The sequence below is a fragment of the Strongylocentrotus purpuratus genome, unplaced genomic scaffold, assembly GCF_000002235.5.
Source record: "Strongylocentrotus purpuratus isolate Spur 01 unplaced genomic scaffold, Spur_5.0 spur5_scaffold_2, whole genome shotgun sequence".
In the NCBI taxonomy this organism is placed as follows: domain Eukaryota; kingdom Metazoa; phylum Echinodermata; class Echinoidea; order Camarodonta; family Strongylocentrotidae; genus Strongylocentrotus; species Strongylocentrotus purpuratus.
Window position 1 is genome coordinate 35,395,035 of NW_022145605.1, and position 21,789 is coordinate 35,416,823.

The window sequence follows — 21,789 nt, forward strand, 5'->3', positions numbered from 1 at the left end:
TATTGACCAACTTATTTGTTTGCTTACTTGCTTGCTTTACTGATTTAATTTACTTACTTACTTACTTCTTGCTTACTAACTTAATTCTTACTTACCTTACTTACCTGCCGTATCTACTTATTTACTTACCTACTTACTTACTTCTTACTCACTTACTTAAGTATTTTATTTACCTACCTACCTACCTACTTACTTACTTACTTATACTTACTTACTTACTTACTCACTTACTTCTCATTTAATAACTTACATATTTGTTTGCTGGCTTACTTTTACTGTCTCACTTGCTTATGTACTTACATTATGTAACTACTTATTGAATTACCTACATTCTTACCTTTCTTTCCTTTGTGTTTTTTTCTTTGCTTACAGTGTACTTCCTTATCTACTTACTTATCTGCTTGCATCTACTTACTTCACTTTTTAGTCTGTATTTCCTCTACAGTACATTATGTTTTATTTTCATGAAAAGGGGTATACATGTACATGTATGTCTGAACGCAGACTCGTAGTTACAGTTACCAGTATGTGTTACTATAGGAGTCTTGTATCTTCAATATTTATGGTCCTTAAATTTGAGTTGTGTGCTTTTTATTCTTTGTCTCTTGCAGGGAAGATGTCGATAAAGCTAGATTGCTGATGGGACAGAAAGCCACAAACATTGTAAGTAGATATCATAATGAATTGGTTTAATAGCACTCTTCCATTCTTCTTACTTCTTTTTTTAATATGAATTAAATCTGTATTAAAAGCGCATAGGAGAGGGCTCTCATGGGGAATTTGACATCGCTCAGGTGTTTACCCAATAACAGGTGTTGTCAATCACCAGAATTAGCCTTCAGTTTTATGACCAACAGAACTTATGTAATGCTTTGCAATCTCTTTCCATTCTGGCGTAAGGTAAGGACGTTATCTCACGTTGCCCTCACCTGAAGACTCTCCGGGTGACTAGGGGGTATTTCTTGACAGGCCTACGGGTTTGCTATGTGCAGACTTTTACACATTAATGTTATTTCCACAAAGTCTTGTGTCAGCGAATTATGGCCTTCTGTACATGGAAGACGAAAACTCACTCCCTTTAAATTATTCCCTGTGTGCAATTCATTCTGTTCTTTATCTATTTAATTGTTTAATACTCTTAGGGTGGTATTCTCGAAAGGGGACTAACTTTAGTCCATGGTTTAATCCACCGACTAAGTATGGAATTCAAAGTGTCTATATGAATACATACTTAGTCAGTGGATTAAACCATGGACTAAAGTTAGTCCGCTTCCAACAATACCACCCTTTGAATTTGTACTTGCCTTATCAACACTTATTTCTGTCTCTGTGTTGATATTTCCAGGCCACTGAGGAGAAGCATTCTGGCAAGAGAATTCTCTTTGGGAAAGGTCAATCAGGTCACTGACCTACAAGCCACACTGCACTGTAGACGGGACACTACCTTGCATTGCTGTAGGTCCTCAGTTCAAGCCTCCAGTGTCTCGTCATATGCTGTAACTCCAGATTTTATGCCAGGGATGTGACAGTGTGTGCAAGTCTTATACAGCTGTACCTCCGTAGCTATTATCAGATTGAGACTTTAATGAAGTGTTCCACCAAATTACTTGCAGTTTATCTTGTCTTCAAGTAAGCTAAATTTAGTGAATTGACCTTGCATTATCCTAATGGAATAGTTTGGGAGAGAGATACTTTTGCAGGCGCAAGTATATATTGAAGCTGGTTGAGCTATATAAGCATCAACATATTAATTTCTCTGGTTAGTATCTTTTGTTTTGAAGAGTAACCCTTGATTTTTTTCTCTGAATCCCCTCAATCTTGGTATGAGCACTGAGTGTGTGTTCCAAGGCAAGTAGCTAGTGCTCAAACCTCTCTGTTGTCGTCGTTACAGGGCTCTCTTTCTTGCAACTTTATAATTGTGATATGTACCGTTTAGACATTACATTGTGTTCTCACCTACTCTCAAGCTAACTACATTAAAGTATCACCCTTGACACTACTTCACTGGAGGGCTTCAAGGGAGCGCTTCCACCAAGCATCTAGACCAAGAACTAGATAGTTTATTCCTCAGCACTACATCCTGACTTAAGGATCCTGCTGAGTATCGTCGTAGAAGTAGAAGAAGTAGTATCGCAGTAACCCTATATCCTGTCTACCTACCACTTTAGGTTCTTAATGTCCCTAGTATTGCTGTGGATATATTGATCACAGTTGAAAAAAAGCTTCTTTGTCAAAATGATTACATCATTCTTGTCATGATTAATTTTATTGTCATATTATACATGCAGGTATTAATCATGTAGACCACAGTCGTTATCATCTCATCATCTAAATGCTAGCATTTACAATATTTACACTATTCACAATAATACCACTTACTTGAAATGGTTTTCAGATGATAGCTAGAATTGATTAAAATGTTGAGATCATAGCACTGTATGTTGTGATGAAGTAGTCCGAATTCCTTTTTTAGTAATACATAATCAAGGTACATGTATGTGCTACATATCAACATTGATGATGTTACTGATGTGTAGATTCAATGTAGTTCTACAAGATATTTGTCATAATTTAGATTGTTATTTTTTTTCTATAAAGCCATTTACATTTGTATTCCTTACATTTAAAGCATTATTTTTCAAGTCCATGAGTAAACTTATTTACAGGTTGCTATATGTTAGAGGCTAATATAATTTCTACTTTTAAGGAGTCAGTTTATAATAATTGTATTCAAATAATAATGTGAGCTTATCATTTAAATTGAAAAAAACATTTGAGGGTGTGTGATTTTTTTTGGAAAAGCTATCCATTGCAAAAATCATTAGACAATCTGAAGGTTTAGAGTTCAGATATAAGATGCATTTTAATGATCTGTTGCAAACACAAAATTAAATTTGTACTGAATAATTGGTTGCGGTTAACAAATAACAAATTAAAAAATGTGTAACATAATTACATAACTTAGAGCAAGATTACATGAAGCAATCCCAAGATACAGAGAAGAAAAAACAAGAGTGAGGGTATTATATTTTCTTTAAGATAATAAGGTTCAGAAAGATGAACAAAGCCAGAAGGGACATAAAGGTGAAGATAAAGGAGCAAAGTGAGATAAGGATAAAAACAGAAGGGGAAAGGAACAGAGGAAGAAAGGAAAAATATAAGAAACAGACAGAAAAGAAAGAAGGGAAGATAACAGTAACTAAATATGAATGATTGAAAGAGGAAAAATAAATGAATTGAATCATGAAGATAAACAGAAGGAAGATTGAGTTGGGTTAGGTTCAAATAGTGTTTAGTCTAGGGTTAAATTAAAGATTTGGTTAGTGTATGATAATGAATGAGGAGTGGTTTTCAGCAGTAGATGGTCGTAGAATAAGAAAATAAAGAATCTGTGCTTGTTTGAAAGTGTCTACTTCTTGACCTCTCAAGGATGATCATCACTACTCCGTTACCAGTGCTAGAGACGAGAGCCATGGCAATACAAGTTGTTAGCTTACAAACATTATCTTAAAGTGCAATGATTTTTCTAAGGCATTGAATTATTTTGTTCCATGTACAGCTATTGTGATTTAGTGTACATTTCTGTGGAATGTAATAATGTATCAACATTTGTATTGTTTCATTGATTGTTTCACAAGTAATATACACTGAGATGTACTTGTGATTTGATGAACTTAATTTTGATTTCTATACAGAGTCTACCATAAATATGATTGTAAACATGTATTTATTTAATGAGAATGTAAATTATGTACATGTATGCTGTACAAATGTACAGTTTTTTTCTACTTTATATAGTATTTAATTGCTTTATTGATGATTAATTAATAGATTCTTTTATATCACTTTATTATTGTATCATGTTAATTTCATCATATTCATACTTTGAAATTGTGCACTGGTCTATTTATCATAATTGATATTTATAAGGTTAGTTACATACATGTAGCATTGAAAATATACAGGTATATTTATGCTGGAATGATTATTATTATTGCAAAACTTGTCAAACATCTCTATCACAACTTGCTATGCAAAGAAGTTTTCTTGTTTATTTGGCATGCATTTATGATGATTTTGAAGGCAACCATCTTCCAGCATAGTTCTTGGAGACAGCCTGCAAATGTAATACCAACACAAAATATACAAGCGCATTTTTAATATACCATCTAAGCAAATAAAGTTAACATATTTTCTAATCCAAACCATGGATACATCATTAACAAAAAATGAAGTATAAAAGTACCGTAAGTTTGATAGATCGTTCATTTATATTTACTCATGGATCTTAACCCTGTTCTGACTGGGCTTTGGGGGGAGCACACAACATATATAATATATATTTTCCAAGTTTACGCACTGTCATCTAAAATAATCTTGACATTTTTCTTTAATGTGTTTGATAGTAAGAAGTGCTATGAAGATCATGTTTCTGCAACCAATAAAACTCATAAAAAATATTTAATTTTTGTGTAATTTTATTATTTCAGATCTGATTTATGTATCATGATTAATGTGGAATATAGCCTACTATTCCAAATTTGAGAATTACTTGTACTCTACATAATGCTGATACAGGAAGACAGAGTAACAAAAAGATTGTCTTGAAAATGAGATAATATTTGGTAGAAATATTAATCATAACCAATTATCCCGCTTATTACATAAGCCCTCATTACATACAAGGAAAAATGACTTGCATCTTGCTAACATTATGTAACTTTAAAACAAATATTGTTACTAAGAAATCTATCAAGCACTATCTTTACTATTAAAAAATACCATGTATATAACAGTTTATCACAAAATAAAGCATTATAGAGATAAGTCTCTTCACATTGGAATGGATGTGTATGTGGATATAAACGGTCACAACACTCTTTTGGGAAAGTTTTTCTTTCATTCTCAAGATTCTTTCACTTTGATGAGCTAGACCATACACATGTCATAGAAATTAGGGGCTCTGTAAACTCTTACTGCACCAACAAAAATATAGTCAGGGAGCACACTCACAAATGACTGTTTTTTTCACTCTAATCGATAAAGGCAATACTTTTTTGTTACAGCAAATAAGAATTGCATTGACTTTGCTGCAGTAAATCCTTTGTCTAAGAATTAAAATATACTGTCAATGTAATAGTTTTGACCTGGGAATTTGCGAGTCATCCCTGATTGTGGCTCCTACATCTTGAAAAAAAATAAGCTCTTCTTCATCCAAGAATCTGAGAAACACTATCAACCTTGAGTGGCTTTAACCCCCTACAGCGACTGAAAAGATAGTCATGACGTTGCTGAATTCTTCCCTTTAAAACATCAAAGAATAAATTAGTTTGTAATCCCTTTCAAAAATCAAAATTATTCATTTCAATGCTAAGCTGTAGTTATTACAGTTCTTAGACAAATAAAATATGTGACATTACAAATCGATACTGCAAGTTACGACCACAGCACTTGCATTTCTGGCAGTGACTCATTTACTCAGGCTTCAGGCAGTATATATCTTTATATACATATTTGATGGATGCTGTGCTGTCAGCATATTGTGCTTGTTCAGAGTGGAGGGTTTAGCAACAATGATGCCATGCAAACATGTCTCATTCTCTCATTTAAGGATCCAACATTTCATGTACTTGGACAATTCAAAATGTCCCTTTTAGAACCACTAGTTCAAGACTTCTGTGACATGGATTCTCAGAATACTATTTCAAACCAGATAAAAGAGCTTGTCATTAAAAACACCATCATCCTTAGACATGTTTGTTATCAAACTTTAAAAGCAGGAAGAGTACAGTACTTCAAATGTTATTTTTAAAATCAACCCATATCTAATATCTATTTACAGAGACTATTAAATCTAATGCATAAAAGTGAGGTAAGTGAATTTTGATGGGGGAATGATCAATGTGGTGTGTCCTTTTGAAGTGTTCCTTCTTATTCAGTTTCCTTGATGATATTTGGTTTGAAGTCTGGACCAACCACTTTAGCAAGCTCTTCCGCATACATCTCATATCGACCTGTCATCTGGAAAATCAAAACAAAAATCATTAGAGGTATATTAAATCTGGAAAAATCAATAATCTCTTAATTGGTAAAAAAAACTCCCCCTCCCCCTCCCCCTCCCCCTCCCCCTCCTTCCCGTTTAAATCATGTTTACTATGTTTAAAAAAATATGTGATTTGAAACTCCATCACAATCGTACCAATAATCTATCTGTATACACATGAAAAGCAGTCATATTGCTACTGCATGTACTCACCTGGAAGCACCACTTGTCTTTGACTTGCCTGACCAGGTTCAGATCTACCTCAGTCACCAGAAGACCATCTCTAGTCCTCGACAATCCCTGGATTCAATCAAATTCAAATAAGTGTGGTCAATAATACGTCTCTCAACCCTTACAAGACATGAATTATGTATGGAAAAAATTTAAAACCTTTGTTTATCTTTCTCTTGAAAAATATATGAACAAATAAATATGAATTCAATTGATTTGAATTCCACATTTTGCTGAGTAACTTGGTTCAGAGCTCTAAATATTATTGTAGACGCATGAATAAAATATGGCAATCGATTCTGCACACATTTTGCACACTTGCCTGACCACAATTTTACCAATGATATATTTATACTCCCGATGTAATATACAACGCCTAGTTATCAGCTATGAACTCAACAATCCCTGGAGTAAAGTCAATTCAAAGAAGTATCAATTCTGATGGACATGAGCGCTATACAAGAACCCACTATCATTATTATTATTATTATTATTATTATGAATTATGTATGAACAAAATGTAATACCTTTGTTTATCTTTCTCTTGGAAATGAAATAAATATGAATTGAATTGAATTGAATTGAATTGAATTCCACACTTTGCTGCGTAACTTTTGCTTCAGAGCCCTAAATATTAAATACCAGGGGGTGTTTCACAAAGATCCTAAGTTGAACTTATCTCAAAGATGGACTTTAAAATTATGGAAAGCCATTAGCATCTATGAACATATTTTGTAAAAGTTATTTTAAATGGCATAAAATGTTGATTGAAATCATTCATATTTTCTATTATATACCTCACTTAAGAAATCCAGCCATCTGATTGGTCGAAATTGCATTCATAAACTTTAACTATTTCTATAAAATTCTGAGTAACCATGGTTAAAACAGTTCTAAAATCCCAGTAACCATGGTTACCGGGAAAATAGTTCAGTCTCCATGGTTACCCCATAGGTTTACATGTTAAAAAATGGTTTGAGCGATCGAGGATACCGTACGTGTGCGAAGAATTGGTCGGTATTTTCATACAAGACAAGACAATTCCAAACAAGACAAAAATGGCTAAAGAAACTGTCCCAAGATTTCAACTTATCAAATGCAAGACTCGCTGACAGCAAGAACAACAAAAAAAGGTACGTGAAATTATCCATAAACATGTTCGTTTAGTTGCTGAAAATGGAGTACCAGTATAGACGTAGACGAAAATAGATCTAGTTGTCAGGGTGTCTGATCGCGCACCCGATGTTGTGTGCTATATTCTTCCCATAGAGATTACACGCAATGCAGTCTCTATGCAGTCTATGTGCATTGCGCGACCATGCAAAAAAAGTCAAGTTTTTTTTCTTCAAATCGAGATTCAAACCTTTATCTGTTGTGATCCTGAAGGTGATACTCAATAAGTGAGGTGTCATATGAAAGCGCAGGTTCTTCTCTCTATTCCCCACAGGGCCGGCCCACCCCCAAAATTGTAAAAATATCTTGCTTAGACTAGAATCTAGATCTAGTCTACTCTCAAAGATACACTCATAAAAAACAACCGTGCAGATAAAATAGAGAAAGGCCAAGGTGGTGTCATTAGTTGACTCTTTTGTTTTCAGCATATAAAAGTATTAATGACTGCTTTAATATTCGAGAAATAGTTGTTTTTATATGCTCTCGGGAAGGTTACAATTGGGCTATTGCCCTCGGCACGCCTCGGGGAAATAGCACAATTGTAACCTTCCCTTGAGCGTATAAAAACAACTATTTCTCTCAAAGCAGTCGTTAATACTATATTATTAACCGTATCAGACATCTGAGCAGGCTATTTTAAGGCTACAGATGGCTCTTCACAATATTTGAGTCCAACTTAGAGTTAAGTTCGACTTGGGATCTTTGTGAAACACCCCCCAGATGCATGAAAAGAAAGGGCAAACAATTCTGCACACTTGCCTGACCACAATTTTACACTTTCCAATGATATATTTATACTCCTGATGTAACACACAACACCTATCAACTATGAACTCTTGAGAAAAGTTATTTTGATGACTTACAGGGGTTCGACTACCATCTGGTGCAGCTACATAGCTTGAACCTGGAGAGGGAGACAAACACAAACAAATTGATCATTCTGTTGAATGTGGCTTATAATGTTAATTTCTAAATTATGTTAATGTTTATTTCTTAAATCTAGTAAATATACCAATTACAAAGAAAAATAGAATAACTAAAGTGACAAGTCCACATTTTGTGGATGAAAAATGGCTATCCAAATATCGGTATGTTAATTTTTGATCATAATTCAGGCCTGATAAAAACCCGATTTAAATCGGTTTCCCGATTTTTTTTATTTTTCCCGATTTTTTCCCGATTTTTTTTTTCTTCCCGATTTAAAAAAAAAAAAAAAAAAATCATTTTTTTTTTTTTTTTTTTTTTTTTTTTTTTTTTACCAATTTTTTTTTCCTTCCCTATTTTATCCTGATTTTCTCGATTTCCCTCTTATTATCTCTATTCTTCCCTATTTTTCCCCCAATTTTCCCCCAATTTTCCCCCCAATTTTCCCAAGTTTGTCTCAATTTTCTTACTCGAAAGGGGGGAATGTTGTTAGATGCCATTTTTTCCCCGCGAATCGTCTTTTCTTTTTTTTTACTCAAGGGGGGCGTGGTTGAGGGGAAAACAAAAAACCTATTTTTTTTTTAGTGCTCACTATCACCCCTGATAATTAGAAAGAATGAAAGAGGCACTTGTCTGGTGACAATTTTTTTTTTAATGCATGATTTGGAAAACATCGACAATATAAGGCATTTTTTTTGTATACAAGCATCTTAGACAAATCACTGCACAAGGATTAGATCTGCCTTTCAAAAATTGATTCCCTCATAATTACCTTTACACCAGCAATAAGCATGTTCTACATGGTTTGGCTTGAATTCAAAACAAAAAAGTTCATCCGTGATCAAGAATTTTGATATCAATAAAGCACTCTGCAAACTTGATTTGTAATTTTTGTTAGAAACCTTGACTTTTCTTTCCACCTTGTTAAAGTGTGCCAAGCACCAACAAATATTTTGTTCTGTATGTTAGTAACTCCATATCCTATTAGTATTTCAAAATACGAGCTCCAAATATTACTTTTATCTTTAAAAAGAGATTCTGCACAATAAAATGCACTCTAAATTAACATTTAAGCAACTTGTGAGGAGACTACTTGACGTACCAGTATGCACACGCATAAAATGGGGCCGCACAGAACCCAAGTCTGACTTGGGTTCCATGTGCCCTGTTTTATGATAATCTTTATCCCCTGTATACTCCTTAGCTGTCAACCCACGGAATGCCAGCTGAAGCTTTTTTTTTAGGGTGATTTTATACATTTTTCACTGAGCTGATTGGTACACTTTAAGCCTTGTGTTATAACAAAAAGGTTTGAGATAGTTTTCTTCTTAGGACTTTTATCTATGTTGCTTCCAGTTTAGTTTGTTGATATGTTCTGGGTAAAGGGTTTCATGCCTTAAAAGAGAGGTATTACAGTACACTGTAGTTGTACAAAATTAATTATCATTATAGATAAGGTATACCGGTACATAAACAACCAAAGATAACACATATACCTACCATAGAAATGGCCAAATGCATTATGGGCTGAAATGAAATACAAGAGGATAGACTGATGAATAAGTACAATAAACATGTATGTACATAGAAGTAATTTGCAAAACAGTTTAATGAAAGTGCATAATCCTGCTTGAGACATAATCAGTTACATTAATAATTCACTTTTAACCAAAAAAAGAAAAGTAATTGATGTTCATGGGCAGGCTTTATCTACTTTCTTACAGAAATCCTGTTTAAAAATGTCAAATACTATAAAATATACACAAATAAATCAGAAGGGATCTACATTGGAGAAAGGCTCTTAAAAAAAAATTGAATGGCACACATATGTTCAAAGCTAGTTCAGAAACAATTAAAGTAGAGGTGCTTTGGTTTTATATATTGATTTAATTAGGATCATTGTATAGGACAAGGTTAGAGCGAACATGTTTATCAAAATTTCCCACTTGGAAACATTCAAAATATTGATTATTATTAATTTTAAAACTTGAAGAGCTCCCCAAACACTGCCTTAATTTGTGACATCACTCAAGGGACTGCATTGCCATATATGTAGGCGATGTCCCATAACATCCTGTAATTGTAAAAAGCAAATTTGATCATACATGATACTATACTGGCTCTTCTCTATATCCAAGACTTCAAGCAAGGTTTCAAATGTTGGGGCAAATTGTTTTCTATTGTGATTGAAAATAGGTGAAGATGGGGCAATGGCTCAGTGATAGAGCAGTGGTCAGGCAACTGGGAGGTCCAGGGTTCAAAACCAAGTTGATGCGCTCGTGCCCTTTGGTAAGGCATACATCCTCATTACCAAGTCCCTCATAGAGAATTTAAAGCCGTCGGTCCCCATGCACATGCTTTCTCAGCAGTCAGGTAAAACAAACAAACAAAACAAACAAACATAAAATACCTTTCTTTCCATCCCCTGATGTAAACTCGTTCGGGAAGCTCTCCTGAAAATTGATAAAGAGGGTATTTTTTAACAAACATATGGTCAGATGAAGAGTGAAGACTCTATGTTAACATAGGTACATGTAATAAATGAATCAACTGTCTTTGCAAAAACTAAAACAATGATAGTATATAGGTATCAGAGATACCACATTGCTTAAGAACAGCAAACGAGGTGAAAAGGTTATAATTTCTGTTCTATTCAACAGTCCTGCATATGCACCTGTTCATACTTGACAATTAATTCAGATACATGAAGCTTTTTTTAGTGATTTTTGTTGTTGGTTGTTTTGTAGGTTATCCAATCATTACCGCCACCTCTATTTTTCATTCCTAATTTCTGCATGCTGTTTCTAAGTTATTTCCCACCATATTTGATGCCAAGACTAAAAATAAAGATGAATATATTACAACTGCTTTTCAAAAATTGACATTTTATTTCAGTAATATCTTTTCCTCACCGTGCCCACTCTGTTGATAGCTGCTGTGAAGTAGGTCTGTGCAATGGCAGCGTTTCTAGCCTCGATGCCCCACATTGGTTCACTGTATACAAACAAAAATTAAAAAATTTAAAAAGTTCAGTAAGTTCAGCTTTCTGATGCCATATGGAAAAAAAAAATCAATATTGGATGCATTGATAACACGTTAATTGAAATATGAGGATATTGAGGGTAAATATTTTAATATAATAATAATAAAAACTAGGCCTGAGTCATGTCGGGATTTTCATAAACCGGGTCCCGACGGCCTCGCACCGATCGGGACCCGGTGTCCCGAAGTCAGCTCGCAAGATTTGTCACTTGCCTCTATAAAAACCACAAATCATGATTATTATCATCAGTATGTCCCTTAAAAGTGACCTTTTTTGTCAATCAAATAAATCAACACATGCATACCACGGCTCAGATCGGTATATTTTTCCATTTGACATTATTTTCATCCATGATTGGCGATGTTTAGTGCCATTATCGTGCCTCTAAAAGTAAAAAAAACTGAGGCAAAAATCGAAAGACAACATTCGAGCCGCCAGTTTGATTTATGCAGGTCGAATAAATCTGGTCAAAAATATGAATGTTAGAATAATAAAACGGCTTTCTCAAAAATTCTCCTTTACAATATACCGATCATATAATTTTTAAAGACAAAATAAATATTTATCTCTTATTTTAAACATCGCATGCTTTTTTTTTAAAGCTGAAAATTACTTGGTAATCACAAGAAGTTTCGATACGGATAGCTGTTGCAAAGCAAGTTCAGACTAGTCTCGGAAAAATGCGCAGTGCTCCTCGTTAGCTGTAACGCGTGCCAGAACGAACCCGAACAAAGACGTGATCGTAACGAGAAAAAAAATCATTAAAAACTACGAGCACAATTGGAAAGACAACTACTGCTCAAAATTACCATAATCAGATACATAACTTGGACAAAGAATTCAATAATCGCCCAAGAAATGCCACAGAAATTGTGATAATCGAGGAGTAACTGGGTACATTTTTATCGCAAGGCCTGCTGCAAATACTCAAATCCTATGTTATACTGCTTTTTACCGTAGAGGGCGGTATTTGGTTTCATTCTAGCCTCGTGTTCAAACACGTGTAATTCGGACATATCAGCAGGCCAATTCCGATAATGATTGTACCTATAGTAACTCCTTAAATATCACTATTTCTGTGGCTTTTCTTGGACAACTATTGTATTCTTCCTCCAAGTTTTGTATCTTCTTACGATAATTTTGAGTAGTTGTCTTTCCAATTGTGCTCTCGTAGTTTTTAATGATTTTTTTCTCGTTACGATCACGTCTTTGTTTGGGTTCGTTCTGGCACGCATTACAGCTAATGACGAGGAGCACTGCGCATTTTTCCGAGACTAGTCTGAACTTGCCTTGCAACAGCTATCCATATCGAAACTTCTTGTGATTACCAAGTAATTTTCAGCTTTTAAAAGAAGCATGCGGTGTTCAAAATCAAAGAAAAAATATCTATTTTGTCTTTTAAAAATTATTTGATTGGTATGTTGTAAAGAAGTACTTTTTAGAAAGCCGTTTTATTATTCAAACATCAATTTTTCTTTCAACCTGATTTATTAATCCTGCCGAGAGACCCGGCCAGTACAGTAGCTAGCTAGCAGCTGGCAACAACAACCCCATGCCATGGGGCGAACTCCTTTGCAACCCATATTTATATCAGAAGTTCGGATTGATTCAGGATGAGCTTGAAAATGATTGGTAACAATTAAATACTAAAGTTTTAAGGTGGATTGATTTTAGTGGTGTGCAAAACTACAATTTCTTACATATTTCATTATTTTTTTTCGGAGCGTCGGTTCTCAAAAAACGAAACCGGTACCCGACGGCAACGGTCGGGTCCCGGTGTGATCGACCGTACCGACTCAAGCCTAATAAAAACGGTGCTTATAAAGCACTAAGTTACCGCCAAGGTCTCTATGCGCTATGTTCTTATTTTATTATTTAGCGTTGATATGTACAGGAAGGGGATTACATTTAACATATCATGAACATTTGACAATTTGACATGCTTCCCAGCCAACCTTTCACGCAAAAAAAAAAAATCTTGATTAAAAAAAAAACCTAGCTCGCGATTTTGGTGCTCACAGTATTCAAAGAATTGTATCCTGCCAGTACCCATTTAACACCTGGGTGGAGAGTGGCAAATGAAGATTAATGTCTTGCCAAAGGACACTAGTGTCGCACCATGGCTATAATCCACAACCTCCACATCATCAGTCAAGCTTAGAGCCACCTAACTATGACAATTACATGTGCTGCAAAATATTTGCTTAGTTGAAGGCTTTAGAATCTAGACCGTGATAAATTAACATGGTCCTTCCACTGGAGTTTATCCCTTGAGGCTCTCAAACTTTCATGAAGTACTCACCTGAGTGCTCCTACAGTAGCAGAAGGGTTAAAAACAATCTCGGCTCCATGAAGACCATACAGCAACCAGTTAAGAGGGTGATGACGACCATAGCAGATATTGATGGCAATGCGACCTGGACAACATAGCAAAGATTCAAGTTGAATTATAGGTAATGTCTCTGCAGCTACTATAAACCGGCAGAAGATATAAACAATTAAGCATGGGCTACTTTGTTAGGGGAATTAATTGCTCCTTTTGCTCCTTCATTTTTTCACCTTTTCATTTCTGTCTTGTATAGTTCTGACTTGAAATTGTGTATTACGAAAAGGTTAAAGTACTAACATAGCCTAGAAGCATATCACCAATTACAAATGCAATTGAATAACATAGTATGTACTGTTTTCAATCAAATATAAGACCAATGCTAATTCGGATCACAAATGATCATAAACGGTAAAATGGAATGGAAATATAATATGACAGAGTGAATATTTACAACTTTATTTTACTTTTAGAGTCAATTTACCGGTACCCCTTCATGGGAATCAGTTCGTTGACCTATTAGTAGGATCATACATTCATGTGACAAAACCACATATATACTTCTCCATGTTTATTGCAAGCAAAACTAGAAAATAATAGAGATCATACTTACCAAACTGGGTCTCAAACACTCTATGGCCAGTGTTTCCCTCCATATAGTAGGTAGACTGAAGAAAAACATGAGAAGAAATCGTGTAAGAATCAAACACGAAAGATCTAAAGCACTGGGTGAATGAAAGGAGGTAACAATTCTACCCGTAGTCCTTTTCATGGAAACATAACGTAATGTCATGTGATTGCTTCATCTGCAAGCAAAGGTTTTTTTTCTTGATAAAATTCATGTAAAAGCAAACATTTATCAGCTAATAAATTTATGCATGAAGAAATGTAAGTTCCAATTTGAATTTACAGGTAAAACCATATTATGGAGCAGAAATTAGAGTTTTGTTCTTCATATTTTGCTTAACATATTAAAAGCTGAATCATTGAACACAAAGCTGGAATGATGGAATAACAAAACATACAAGTTACGCGGTCACAATAGTTCAGATCATATACTACCCTTGTACAAAGTATTATTCAGCCAAGCTACAACATCATGTCAGCGATCTATAGCTGTACGTAATGGCATCATTTTCTTCACTTCAATTTTGTTTGTTGTTTCTCATGAATAATTCAGACTTTGAAATAAACTTGTTGACTACTTATTTCTCTTATTTCCACAGGCTTAATACAGGGATCCCTTGGTTCCTGTAAGCAATGGGTTAAACTGTTCAATATTCTATCATACAGTACCTCATTGAAATCTCCCACTCTAGGAATGTGATTCTTCCTGCTTTTTCCAAGCACCTTTCCAGTATTGGAGATCACCACTGCAGAGAAAGCAGGAACATGTTATGAAAGAAACACATTTCAAATTGTGCAACTCAATAAGCTTGCAAAACTAACAGGAAACACAAATTTTCTGCAGTACAAATGGAATTATTCACCCTAAATCTTATAATCACCTATTTTTTTTTATTTCAAAATACTGATGATACATATCAATAGACTCACACATATACTTCAAATCCTTTTTTCTGGTAAATCCTACACACACAAAAAAATAATATTTCAGGGTCAGAATTAGCCCTCAATTTAGATTTCATATACATTTATTAAGGTTAACCTTGTTTCCATTCTTTGCAAAATAAAATTCAAACACAGTGTACTCAAAAAGATTTAGTTTTGGGTTATTAAAGAACTTAAACACCAACATCTTTAATTTCACACTTGGGGTATTTTGAAGTGTATACCTGCTGCATTGTGAATGGTTCCAAAATGAACTTCATCTCTCTCCAGTATAGGACAGATCACCACCATGTTGTACCGTTTGGCAAACTAGAAATATTAAAAAATAAAGATCAAATATTTAGATTCACTATCTATTTCTTTGCGGGAAAGCACTGAATCCAATGGCCGGGGTAATAGTATATTTGTAAAAGGCTTAGAGACATTTGTATTAAGCGCTATTATTATTATTATTATTAACTAATTATTTTCATCATCAAAATCACTATCCCATTAATTAGTTAAAAAAATAACAAAAATAAATTAAAATGCTGGTACAGTAATATTTTTGTTTTCAATGTCCTGTTTTCAAACAGTACATTTGAATCATTTTCACTATCCTCTGGAAATTATATTTAACTTCAGTAGCCATATTGAGCACAATTAAAACCCACTACAAGGGATGGATTCAACCATGTATCCATCTACTACACCAGGGTCGAGAGAGTCAAATGTAAGTGAAATGCCTTGTCTGTGAACATGCACTCCAGATATAATATCTACATGTAATATGTATATGACTTGTAAAGATCTGAAAACTCAACAAAGAAAGTCAAACAAATGAACTAGTATGCCATATCTTCATATCTCTCTACCAAGTAACTACACAATGTATAAACTTATAAAACTTCAATTACTACTATACTGTGTTCCTAATTAAAATGGGGGAAATGTAAAACATATGCAACAACTTAGCTTCTATCTTTAGAGATAACCAAAGATAACTTTAGAGATTATAATCAATTACATGCCAAACTTTAGAGATAACTGACATGAAAGAAGTTTGTCAGAAGGATGTGTCTGAGAATGTGAGAGCAAAGGGACTGCTTGCTCATCCTTTGACCCACTTTTGTGTCACCTCACAACATATAACTTAATTTGCCCCTTTTCTCTGTCTTCTATCTTTTGTCTGTTACTGCCTTAGTCATGTTGGTCATCAATTTTGTTATGCATATATTATACTTTGTGCAAATAGCATCTAGTTCTTATCAAAGTAGATCCATTTTTCAAACCACATTTGTATGTATCATTGCCAATGTAAATTGTAAATAATTCAGCCATTTGGCTGCGAAGTGCAATCATAATAAAACCTTTTCAATCAATCAATACCTCTTGGCACAACTGTACGCTTGGGCCATCCTCTGCTGACTCAGCAAACTCTGACCATGGTGTCTTCTCTCGGGTACAGAAGGCAAATGGCATGGCTACACATTGACAAAGAAACAAGATCAAATAAGGTCAAACAAGGATAGCTGACCTCTAATGCACACTTAATTCCTAGGGAAATCATGACATACAGATATTTGAGTCTGTCATCTTTTCATTCAGTTTTTTGTTTTCAAATTTCCTTGCTGCAAACTTAAAGAGAAGGTTGAGTTCTGGGAAGAGGTAACAAATAATTTGTGAGCATTATCATTCTTATTATGCAAGGGTGGAAGAACATCAGATTAAACATGTTTCCTGAAAAGCATGGCTCTTCAAATGCCTTCATATTCTAAATATGACATGAAACATCGTAGTCCTATGTATATACATCATTCTGTGTAAAGTGCTTGTAACTTTGCCAAGATTTGGCCAAATTTCTTATCATTTTGATGATTCCAGAACCTTGCAATACACACAAATACTTATATACTAGATGATCAACCTTTTCTGATAGATTTCACACTGTTTCTTTCACAATGCAATCACATGACCAGAACTCAACTTTATCTTTAAAAGCAACTAAAGAAATTTGGTTTAAAGAAAGAAAGCTCATCCATGTTACACAAATTATTCCTGAAACAATCAATACATAAAGGGATACTTTTAAATGTCTTCTCAATTTCTCCTCCTGCTTGTCATTCTTCTGGGGAGACTATTTTCTTGACATCTCTTCTTGTTATCAAATTTCTTGACCTCTTCCTGAACTATTCCTGATTTTTCATCTCTCCGTTACCCATTGTCTACACTCTACGTCTCTATATTAAAGATAACATTCTTACCAAAGGTTTCCTGCATACACAGGACATTGACCCGAGCCTTCCCGGCAGCCTCGGCAATCTCAGCAATTCGCTTGTGAATGGCATCTCTCTATGAAGCAAAGAATACAGTATTAAATTATTTATGAAACCAAATTACTATTTCCTTAATTTCAATTAATCATCAAACAATCCTGGAAGTCTGCCGAAAAAGCTTAAAGTACTTGGGGCCCCATTCCATAAAACATCTTATCAATATCAAATTAACAAGATACAATAAATAAAACTGCTAAAAATGTTGCATTTGATTGTGAGCAAACTTGTTATAGAAATGTGATACTTGTTATTTATTCAAAAAAACTTATGAATAACTATAATAAGTTACTCAGTGTAGAAACATTCATACATTTGAATACAGTTTTATAAACTGGTCTTTTGCCAGACATCAATTTAAAAGCTGGGTGTTATGGTAAAGAAAGCCTTAGTCCAGCGTGCCTGTCTTTTTCTTCTTCTTCCTTTCTTTCTTTCTTTCTTTTTTTCTTCAGAATTTCATGGGCCAGGAAAATTGCCCCCTCCTTTTTTTTAAACAAAATCCTGCAGGGTTGCCTGCCTTTGCACCTGTCTCTGTATAATCTAACCTGTTCTTTAACTGGTGCTGTGGTTAGAAGCACAATCTGGTTTTGTATAATCTAACCTGTTCTTTAACTGGTGCTGTGGTTGGAAGCACAATCTGGTTTTGTATAATCTAACCTGTTCTTTAACTGGTGCTGTGGTTGGAAGCACAATCTGGTTTTGTATAATCTAACCTGTTCTTTAACTGGTGCTGTGGTCGGAAGCACAATCTGGTTTTGTATAATCTAACCTGTTCTTTAACTGGTGCTGTGGTTGGAAGCACAATCTGGTTTTGTATCAAGCCGATCCTGACTAGACGAGGAGAACGTAACTGCTCACATCCTGCAGCAATTTGGTGACCTTTGACCTCAAAGTTACCCTTCTCACCTAACGCAGCACACTCGGCAGGTAAAGCAAGTACCCTGATAAGTGGATTGAAATTCATTTTAGTAAGAAGACTCAGAATTGATTCGGTTGACACTATATGGGCTCCAAGATTCGTTCATTATTACATTATTAGTGAATTCACAGTAAAGGTCACAATTTTTATAGCTCGCAAAGAGTCCAGCTATACAGCTGTGCCTACCTCACAATTAGACTTTGATTATTTATTGCTTTGCCTTACTATTCATAAAGGCAAAAAATAGAACTGAATAAATACCGAGATTCAAACCCACAGATTAAAAGCTAACGATGGGTTGATGAAAGGGGGACGTGGGATATTGCATGATAATTATAACCCTATCACTAACCCTAATGGTTGCCATGTGCGCGTGCGCATTCGCAGGTTTAGCTAGCCAGCTAGTATTAATGAATGAATCTTGGAGCTCATACATGTATATATGATATAGATTATATAAGTTATAGTGGCAATTAATGATCAGACAATAGAAATAAAATGGTCATAGAATAGGATCAAATTTGCACCAAAAAGACAATTGAACTCAGCAAAAAACGGAAAACAAGAGGAAGAAAAAAATATTTAAAAAATATTCAAACAAGAAAATTAAAAATGAATCAAGGTCAGGTATTTCCAAGGCCAATGCCCGGCTAAGCATCGATGGTCAACTCCGCTGAACTTCCCCGGGAGGAAGCACGGCAGACTCGGTGCAACCACTGACCGTCGACTCCATAAGCGGCTGTGCACCTGTCCATCGTGCATCGCACAAATAATTGGCATACAAAAGCTGCATGACAGCAAATGACAAACACCTAGTTTATTGCAATTATTACCTGGAAGATGAACCATACAGAATACGATTCACTATCTCGAGTTTGTCAGCTGGGAGGTGCTCCTCCAAAATTCTTTCTACACTTTCTGGTTCAGCAGCCATTTTCTGGTATCGCAGGTCTAAATGTAAACACGCAGTACGTGGCGGGGAAATGCTGTGAACCAAGCCCAATTAAGGCACAAAATACGCCACGATCGGTCATAGAGGTTCCGTTAAATTTCGCCACGGAGGGAGAGGGGGCGGTAAATATGCGCTCCTTCTTGAAAAAAAGAAGCCCAAAAGTATGAATGATAAGCTGGAATGGTGCTACCGCCACTCCCATTTCACTCCCCCAAAGAAAAGGGTGCCTCCGTGTGATGCTTTCGGGAGGGAGGGGGGGGGGGGTGATGCATCTAGATCTGGTGCCCGTGCATTCGTGCTGGATTGGAAATCATATGCGTCTCATATTAAAATTACATAAATGTATTTAAATGGAATACAATACAATACAATACAATACAATAAAGTCATTTATATAGCGCTCTTACGAACTAACTGTTGTTTCACAGCGCTTTACATAAAAAGTTATAAAAGAATCTATTGTTGATCATGGTCAAAGAGGAGAGTTTTTAGACATTTTCGGAAGACATCCAGCGATGGTGCTAATCGAATAAAACGTGGAAGCTCATTCCAGAGTCGTGGAGCACATGCATGAAAAGCATTGTCGCCAGCTTTATGGTATGTTCGAGGAACGTGCAGCAGGGTGCTGTCAGTACACGAGCGAAGGCCAGGACGAGTTACAATTAACTAAACATCATAACCCTGCTAAATGGCTTGTTAACTTAAAAGGACACAGTGATTGTTCTGGAGTATATGGATCTATAAGTGTTAATGGTAGAGCGATCGAGGGGAACTACCTTCTTGGGAGTGAGGATTCATGCATAGCTATTTACTAAAAATATTTGGGAAACTAAGGAAATAGCCTTTTCAGCCAACTTTAAATAGGCCGATACTATTTAGGCCTACTTAATATGATAAATGAAAACAATTTTGAAAATAAATAAATGTAGTAATGCAAAAAGTAAATGAACATATAAGTTTAGGTAGGCCAATTTCTAATTAATTTAGATGAGAAGTAAATACATTTTAAAGAATTGTACTTGAACGTCTCGCGTCGGGATATATTAGAATAGCCCACATATTTCATTTTATTTCATTTATTTAGCCACGATAACTCGCTTCAAATACTAAACTTACCTACATTTTAAAATAAACAATAAGCTTAATGTTCAAATTTTCACTTGAAATGGTAACATAGATGCAGTTTAAGTTTATGTTTATACTGCAATCAATGTATGTATTGTTCCGTTTCCAATGTAACAATCATTTTTCAGAATGTTATTACGTTTGTGACGATGTACATTTGATATGATTGTACTATGTATTTCTTCTTGTATTATGTATTATATATGTACAATGACTGTAAAACCAGTGAAAAAAACATTTCCTGAAAGGGACAATAAATTCCCAGTCAATTCTGTTTTTTTTATAGAGTCCGTGAACTCTAAAGAGTCTATTTACGTGGACACCCATGGCATAGGGTTACGTTTAGTGTTACCTTGGGATTAGGGTCAGAGTAAGTTTTAAGCAACTAAAGTCTTTTGATAAGACGTTCAATGCATGGTCAACCAACATCTAGACAACTTAAGTCTTTTGCTGTTTTTTTCTTTTGTGGTGAAAGATATTCTAAAATTGCTCCGAAAATCGCTGTGCGTTTGAAGGGAGAAATCCCTTCTTCCTACTAATGCGCGCATTACCTTGTTTCTTTACGGAAACGTCACAATCACTATGCGCATTAGCCTTTTTAGGGGATTTCCCCCATTTCCTAGCAAGCGCACATGCACACACTCGGGGGTTCCCCGTTTCCCCGTTTTAAGAGATCCATCTGGGTTCCCGATATAACCCCTCTTTTATCGTCGTGTCTAAGAAATAATGGGTATAACATTAATTAGGAAAAATAACAGCCTTCAGTAGCACAACTTTATTCATGACAAATTAAATTATTTATAGGCATATATTCAATTCAATTCAATTCAATTCATATTTATTTCATTTCCAACAGAAAGATAAACAAAGGTAATTACATTATTTTCATAGAATCAGTACCGAAATGATGATAACTGTTCGGTCACCCTAACTAGCTATTGTAATGCCTAAATAGATAAGGAGCCTGACATCAAGTTATTTTATTTAATTTATCAGAATCAAATATTCAAGGCGATTGAAATTGACTTTCTAAAAGACTTTCAGGTTATGTTAGTGGATCATAGGCCGGGATCATTATAGGCAGACAGAATACTGGACCGTCTGTCTCGGGCGAAATTTATTGTTATTTCTTTTACGGAATGTCCGACTAGATTCAGCTTAATAGGCTA

The 21,789-nt window shown here is 34.9% G+C and overlaps 2 protein-coding genes across 5 annotated transcripts in view; one reads left to right on the top strand and one right to left on the bottom strand.

Annotated features, from left to right (window-relative positions):
- Positions 1-1,982, top strand: part of LOC757261 (protein KIAA0100) — a 60,537-nt gene extending 58,555 nt beyond the window's left edge. For both annotated transcript variants that reach the window (XM_030992296.1, XM_030992297.1), the window contains 2 exons: positions 612-663; positions 1,346-1,982. In XM_030992296.1, the coding sequence (XP_030848156.1) occupies positions 612-663; positions 1,346-1,408 (115 nt within the window). In that variant the 3' untranslated portion in view covers positions 1,409-1,982. The remainder of the gene's footprint in view (positions 1-611; positions 664-1,345) is intronic.
- Positions 1,983-2,787: 805 nt separating this feature from the next.
- LOC585985 (beta-ureidopropionase) lies at positions 2,788-19,548 on the bottom strand. 3 transcript variants are annotated; one of them, XM_030992299.1, is made up of 14 exons: positions 19,377-19,548; positions 18,394-18,565; positions 17,556-17,643; positions 16,681-16,775; positions 15,537-15,621; positions 15,037-15,113; positions 14,354-14,408; positions 13,717-13,831; positions 11,284-11,365; positions 10,782-10,824; positions 9,872-9,898; positions 8,311-8,351; positions 6,257-6,343; positions 2,788-6,021 (listed from the first exon to the last, which is right to left on the bottom strand). In XM_030992299.1, the coding sequence occupies exons 1-14, from the start codon at positions 19,475-19,477 to the stop codon at positions 5,932-5,934; spliced, it is 1,158 nt and encodes a 385-aa protein (XP_030848159.1). In that variant the 5' UTR covers positions 19,478-19,548; the 3' UTR covers positions 2,788-5,931. The 3 variants fall into 3 exon arrangements, with proteins under 3 accessions (XP_030848159.1, XP_030848160.1, XP_030848161.1); XM_030992300.1 differs by lacking the exons at positions 18,394-18,565; positions 19,377-19,548 and adding an exon at positions 18,226-18,345; XM_030992301.1 differs by lacking the exons at positions 18,394-18,565; positions 19,377-19,548 and adding an exon at positions 18,170-18,215.
- Positions 19,549-21,789: the final 2,241 nt, after the last annotated feature.

What these genes read in the sequence shown, in the direction of transcription:
- LOC585985 (XM_030992299.1), bottom strand. Translation starts at nt 19,477, where the DNA reads ATGGCTGCTGAACCAGAAAGTGTAGAAAGAATTTTGGAGGAGCACCTC. An exon ending in GTGTATGCAGGAAACCTTTG is followed by an intron (nt 16,776 to 17,555) that starts GTAAGAATGTTA and finishes GTCAATGTGTAG; the next exon opens with CCATGCCATTTGCCTTCTGT. An exon ending in TGCATTTGGCCATTTCTATG is followed by an intron (nt 8,352 to 9,871) that starts GTAGGTATATGT and finishes CTCCCTCTCCAG; the next exon opens with GTTCAAGCTATGTAGCTGCA.